Source organism: Erithacus rubecula, assembly GCF_903797595.1.
Source record: "Erithacus rubecula genome assembly, chromosome: 9".
Taxonomy (NCBI): domain Eukaryota; kingdom Metazoa; phylum Chordata; class Aves; order Passeriformes; family Muscicapidae; genus Erithacus; species Erithacus rubecula.
This window is the reverse complement of record NC_136660.1, coordinates 34,924,552-34,931,163: the sequence shown is the minus strand read 5'-3', so window position 1 is coordinate 34,931,163 and position 6,612 is coordinate 34,924,552. Positions and strand designations below refer to the sequence as shown.

The 6,612-nt window shown below is 51.3% G+C and overlaps 1 protein-coding gene across 5 annotated transcripts in view; it reads right to left on the bottom strand.

Annotated features, from left to right (window-relative positions):
- Positions 1 to 3,447: 3,447 nt before the first annotated feature.
- The window catches only part of ALDH18A1 (aldehyde dehydrogenase 18 family member A1), a 31,585-nt gene continuing 28,420 nt past the window's right edge, over positions 3,448 to 6,612 (bottom strand). For 3 of the 5 annotated variants that reach the window (XM_079312322.1, XM_079312324.1, XM_079312321.1), the window contains 3 exons: positions 6,150 to 6,336; positions 5,179 to 5,274; positions 3,448 to 4,316 (listed from right to left, as the gene is read on the bottom strand). In XM_079312322.1, the coding sequence (XP_079168448.1) occupies positions 4,135 to 4,316; positions 5,179 to 5,274; positions 6,150 to 6,336 (465 nt within the window). In that variant the 3' untranslated portion in view covers positions 3,448 to 4,134. The remainder of the gene's footprint in view (positions 4,317 to 5,178; positions 5,275 to 6,149; positions 6,337 to 6,612) is intronic. The other 2 variants (XM_079312323.1, XM_079312320.1) reach the window with 1 other exon arrangement.

Sequence of the window (6,612 nt, the reverse complement as noted above, 5' to 3'; positions counted from 1 at the left end):
CACCGACCCCTCCAGCACCGCCCCTCCAGCACCGCCCCTCCAGCACCGCCCCCTCCACACCGCCCCTCCAGCACCGCCCCCTCCAGAACCGCCCCTCCAGCATGACCCCTCCAGCACCGCCCCTCCAGCACCGCCCCCTCCAGCACCGCCCCTCCAGCACCGCCCCCTCCAGCACCGCCCCTCCAGCACCGCCCCCTCCAGCACCGCCCCTCCAGCACCGCCCCCTCCAGCACCGCCCCTCCAGCACCGCCCCTCCAGCATGACCCCTCCAGCACCGCCTCTCCAGCATGACCCCTCCAGCACCGCCCCTCCAGCACCGCCCCTCAGCACCGCCCTCCAGCATGACCCCTCCAGCACCGCCCCTCCAGCACCGCCCCTCCAGCACCGCCCCCCCAGCCCCGCCCCTCCAGCACCGCCCCTCCAGCACCGCCCCTCCAGCACCGCCCCTCCAGCACTGCCCCCTCCAGAACCGCCCCTCCAGCACCGCCCCCTCCAGCATGACCCCTCCAGCCGCCCCTCCAGCACCGCCCCTCCAGCACCGCCCCTCCAGCACCGCCCCTCCAGCACCGCCCCTCCAGCACCGCCCCTCCAGCACCGCCCCCTCCAGCACCGCCTCTCCAGCACCGCCCCTCCAGACCGCCCCTCCAGCACCGCCCTCCAGCACCGCCCCTCCAGCACCGCCTCTCCAGCACCGCCCCCTCCAGCACCGCCCCTCCAGCATGACCCCTCCAGCACCGCCCCCTCCGCACCGCCCCTCCAGCATGACCCCTCCAGCACCGCCCCTCCAGCACCGCCCCTCCAGCACCGCCCCTCCAGCATGACCCTCCAGCACCGCCCCTCCAGCACCGCCCCTCCAGCACCGCCCCCAGCACCGCCTCTCAGCACCGCCCCTCCAGCATGACCCCTCCAGCCGCCCCTCAGCACCGCCCCTCCAGCACCGCCCCTCCAGCACCGCCCCCTCAGCACCGCCCCTCAGCACCGCCTCTCCAGCACCGCCCCTCCAGCATGACCCCTCCAGCACCGCCCCTCAGCACCGCCCCTCCAGCACCGCCCCTCCAGCACCGCCCCCTCCAGCACCGCCCCCTCCAGCACCGCCCCTCCAGCATGACCCCTCCAGCACCGCCCCTCCAGCACCGCCCCCTCCAGCACCGCCCCTCCAGCACCGCCTCTCCAGCACCGCCCCCCAGCATGACCCCTCCAGCACCGCCCCTCCCGCACGCCCCCTCCAGCACCGCCCCCCAGCACCGCCCCCTCCAGCACCGCCCCCTCCAGCACCGCCCCCTCCAGCACCGCCTCTCCAGCACCGCCCCTCCAGCACGCCCCTCAGCACCGCCTCCAGCACCGCCCCTCCAGCACAGCCCCCTCCAGCACCGACCCCTCCAGCACCGCCCCTCCAGCACCGCCCCCCAGCACCGCCCCTCCAGCACCGCCCCTCCAGCATGACCCCTCCAGCACCGCCCCCTTCAGCACCGCCCCCTCCAGCACCGCCCCTCCAGCACCGCCCCTCAGCACGGCCCCTCCTGCACGCAATGGCCGCTCCCGGGGAAGAGCCTCCGCACTGCAAGATAGGCCCTGCTGGTAAAAGTTGTCGAGCTGCAGCTGTAAATGATTCAGCAGTATACAGAGCTGCTGGCCCTGCAATGGGTTTCATTATAAATACTCAAGGGCCCCAGGGACGCAAGGAAAGTGGTCTCCTCTTTAAAGCAAGAGTACTGGGTTTAAATGTAATTTACCCCGCATCAATTCTTCATTCACCATTCACAGTTTTAAGCGGCACTTCAGCAATGTTTTCTTCGTGCTCAGGAGTTTGGATACAAAAAAGACCCTCATATTAATCACAAAGTTTCTTTACCTCTGTAGTTGTCTTAAACACGTGCTTGTAAGAATGTTTAAGAACACTAACACTGCTTTGTAAAGTAGTATCATGCAACATATACCACTAAAATGTTTCACATTTTGACTAGGCACAATTTTGTCTCTGGCACTAAATGCACCTTATAAAACACTCCATATACTCACACCTTCTTTAACCTATAATTTAAAAGATCTTTAGAAATCACAACTGACTTACAAAGTTACAGAGATGAAGTATACGGTTTTTGCCACAAGTATCTAGACAGATCAATGTACTACCACACCACCCCGAGGCTGTGCTGCTCTGTCTTTAGTATTGCTACACTCGGGGCAGTGCAGCTCCAACTGTGACATGGACACCCAACACCGCAAACACCGTGACTCTGAAATGCGAAAAGCGCATGAGCGACAATGACTTCCAGAGGGAATATGGCACCCACCAGCAGAGGTCCAACAGTGCCATGATAGTGCAGGTGCTCTACAGCAGCTCCAGAAAATGGTGACTGCTGCAGCCATCAGGGGAGATGTGGATAACAGCTATCAAAACCAGAATGATGGATGAGCAAGAAGACAAACTTTAAGACAAAAGACTATTACGGACATGGGAATTCAATCCCCAGAGCCAACTGTGTCAAAAGGGAACTCACAAAACTGGAAATGAAGGTGCCACCCAGCTCAGCACCGTGAGAGATGACCACTCAGAAACATCTACAATATGACAGATGCCAGACAGATCCACACCTTAAACTGGAATTACAAGACAAGAAAGGCTCGGCAGGCACAATGCTGATCTGGCAATGCATAGAGACTCGTGGGTAACACCGTGCTGAGAACTAACTTGCTCCCTTAACCTTCTCCAAGGGAACTGCTCCTTAACAGCTCTCTCCTCTAGAGTGACTTTAAACCCCCTCCTTGCAATTCCCAACGTTGCTCCCTCCCTCCAGAGACCTCCCCCTTCAGCAACCTTCCCTCACCTTCACTTTGGAGGAACAAGGCTCTGAATCCATCTTCCTTGCTACTCTCCAGCAAGCCAACACAGGCGAGTCAGTACCACCGCCCTGCTCTGAGAGCCACCTGCTGCCTGTGCACCCGGGGCTGAGTGCATGCACTGCCCGTGGTTGCGACAGCACCGTGGCCCTCAAGACCAGTCAAAGCCCCCCTCGTAGCCTCTGCGTTGCATCCCCTCCCTGTACCGATCTGAGCTCCCCTGTGGTGCCACTTTCAGCAAATGGGAGCCATCCACACCTAGTGAGGCCTCACTTGCCTCACCCATGTCCACCAGCCCTTGGCATCTGCACAGAGGGAGATGCATCCCACGCCCCATCATGATGCCCCTGTGACCGAGAAAGGGGTGCAACAGCACTGCATCCCAAGCACAGCATGTCCACCACCTATGGCAGGACAGCAGTGGTGAGCAGTGGGCAGGAAGGGAAACGGCAGAACGAGAGAGCGGTAGCACAGCAGGACCCGCCGGCAGCACCGACCCGAGGGCTCCTGCAGCCAGCAGGGAGCTCTGGCCGCCAGCCGTGCGGTGGGGCTGCCGCACAGCACGGCGAGCATCAGTGCAGGTGGAGAGCTTCAATCTCGACAAGCCATCACCCAAGTGCTCTTGGAGTAACTTTTATATAAAACCAAAGAAAAATAAATCTTTGATACAAGTAAGTAACAAAATTAATGTAGTAAACAATTATTTATCTACAATAGTCAACAATACAAAGAAGTAGATATAAAAGGTCTCTTGGTCAAAAGCTTACTATACATTTGGAACATCTGCCCCCCAATCTCAAGAATGATCAAATGCCAAGAAATTAAGCATAAAGCTTTCTGGCCCTCAAAAGATGCCATGATCCTTAGACAGAAGGAAATAAACCCCTCAAATACAAAACTACTGAGTCTGTTCTCCAGAACAGATATTTGAATAAAACAAAACTAAGGAAAAAAAAAAAGATTAAGCTCCATCTACCATCAAACATATTTGCTACAGGGAGAACTGGGATAAAAAAGGAATGTAGTCAATACTGAAATCCTTCCTTATGTTACCTGTATGATTTCAAAAAAATCTGTCTTTGGGAGAAGTGAAGTCAGTTTGCAGATTCGGTCTAAGGAAACTGAAAAGGTGGGGAATTTCTCACTGATGGGATCATTTTGAATTCATTCTACTGCAAAATGACCAAGGATATGTTTCTGAAGATGAAAAACTAACTCCTTCACCAGAGATTATCCTGAAGCCTGAACATCTTCAGGAAATAATAATACCCCTGAGTTGTCTCCCCAGTGTTTTTAGTTGGCATTTCTCTGAGGGAGAGGGAGGCTTTCATGAAGATACTTCATGCTCCCATGCTCTGAAAAGTCAGAAACAACATGATTGTTCCCCCTCAGCAACCACTTCGTAGTTAAGAGTCCTTCAATTCCTACTGGTCCACGTGCATGGATACGTGAAGTACTAATTCCCACTTCAGCACCTGTAGGAAACACCCAAGATAAAGACAGTTAATCTTCTGATGATGTTCACATAATACTAAATGTTTTTGCACCTCTAAGTAAAAAAGTTGCCTGCCTTTCAGAGACTTGCAAATCTCTGCTCCTCTACAAATAACAGTTCCATTTGAAGAGATTAACTATTAATTATAAATTGTAATGTTTATACTTCTGGCTGCTACAGTTACTTTCAGAAAGAAAGATGCAAGAGAGAGGGAGGTATCTCTTACATTGCTTTTAGAGTGATCTCAGAGCATAATCTTTAAAAAAAGAAAAAAACTAAACTAGTAAAGATTATGATCTTATGTCCTTTTTCATCACATTAAAGAGATTTTGGAAGACAACTGGAATTTTTTAGTCACACTGCTCAAGCTGACAAAGTAATAACGTTTAGTGGAGACTTCTGATTTCTACCTCATCAAGGAGTGTTTCCCTTGCCTTCCACAATTCACAGTAGGTGCACCTGTTTATTTAATCAGTTGATACTCAGTTTGGTTCCTGCCCTCCATTCCTTAACTCTGCACACTGGACAGTATTTCAATCTGCCCAGCAGGACTAAAACATCACATTCTTTAGAGCATCATTAGAAAGAGAAACGAAAGAAAATATGTTCTGCAGTTTCACATCCTATATTGCATTGTTCTATCACTATACGCATGCAGCATACTTTACTGCAATTGAATAGAGCTTCAAAGGCTTCAACTTTTCATACAGGTACCTTTCCTGAAAGCCTTTTATTAGACAGTAAGGTAAGAGAATAATCCCGTCTTTCAGGGTTCATACTGCCACATTTTTCACACAACAGAAAATTCTGCAATCACAACCTTGCAGTATCTTCCCTCTTACCAAGTCCAAACCTATAGCCATCAGAGAATCGGGTACTGGCATTCCAGAAAACACAAGCACTGTCCACGTGCTGGAGGAAGAACTCTGCTGTTTTCTCTGCAAAAGAGGCAGAGACAACAATAAAATCCATTACATACAGACAGATCAAGTGTTCCAATAAAAACAGCATAAAACAGTGAACATATGTAACAATACAACTTTCAGACCTTATCAGACAGTATTTCAACAGCCTGGGCTAAGCCACGCTCATTTTTACCTTCCTCCTAGTATACTTACCAACTAGATACAATTGCAAATCCTAGAAGAAGCTCACAAAGATTAGAAAAAGCAAAAAGATGTCTAATTCCAACTCTATTGTTTCGTCAAAGAGAGATTTAGTTGCATGACTGACAAGAAAGAACAGCTGCCCCACACAGCGTTTGTCATTCAAATTGAGACACTTAAGCTACAGTCAGCTCTCCATTAGTCTCAAACATGGAATTATTCCAAATACTGAGGAATCCTAAACTCAATTCCTATTGCAGGTAATATTTGAGAACTATGATGTAGAAATGCCACATGCAAGAGTGTGAACTTGGAGGTCAGTAGCCCTTAGCAACAAGACAGACTTTCAAGAGCAACTCTATTTCCAGTATAAATCCAGTATAGTTCACCAGGTCCTGTGGCAGTGGTTATGGTATCGAATGCATGCCTTTTAGTGACATGCATTTAAGCTCAGCAAAAAGTATAGAAACAGAAGCCTACTTGACTCACACTGGCCAGCCACAGATCAACATGACCTTAACTGCAGCTGATTCTCAGAAGTTCTCAGCTTGGTTTGGTTGGAGAGTCAACTGTTGTCTTGGCACAGCTCCAGTAAGGTTTTTGAACTGGTACAGACCCAAGAGAAAAACTACTACAATGTTGCACTAACACCAGGAATTAACAGCCAAACCAAAACAGCAGCTTGAAGAAGGAGCCTGGTCACTAACCATTCTCTGTGATAATAACATCCGTATGGGAACTTCCATATTTGTGGATATGTTCAACAGCCTCTTGAACACTGTCTACCACCTCAATGCAGCACTCCAGGTCCCCATACTCTGTGCGCAGAGATTTCACTTCCGAAGGACTGAATGTCAAGTACGATGCGAACTTTGGGCCAGCATGAATCTTCACCTGCAACACCAGAAACAATTTCTTTGTGGCTACTGACCATACCAGAGCCTTTCAGATGAAAATGTAGCTTCTTGTACTCAATATGGGATGGATAGCAGTCCCGGTGGTGCTGTGTTTTGAACTTCTGACTAAAACAGTGTTAAAAACACACCAATGTTTTGGCTGCTGCTCAACAGAGCTTGCACAGCATAAAGGTTGTCTCGTCCCCCCTGCTCCATCTCTGTGCCCCTAGCAAGAAGACTGGGAGTGTGCAGGAAGTTGGGAGGGGACACAGTT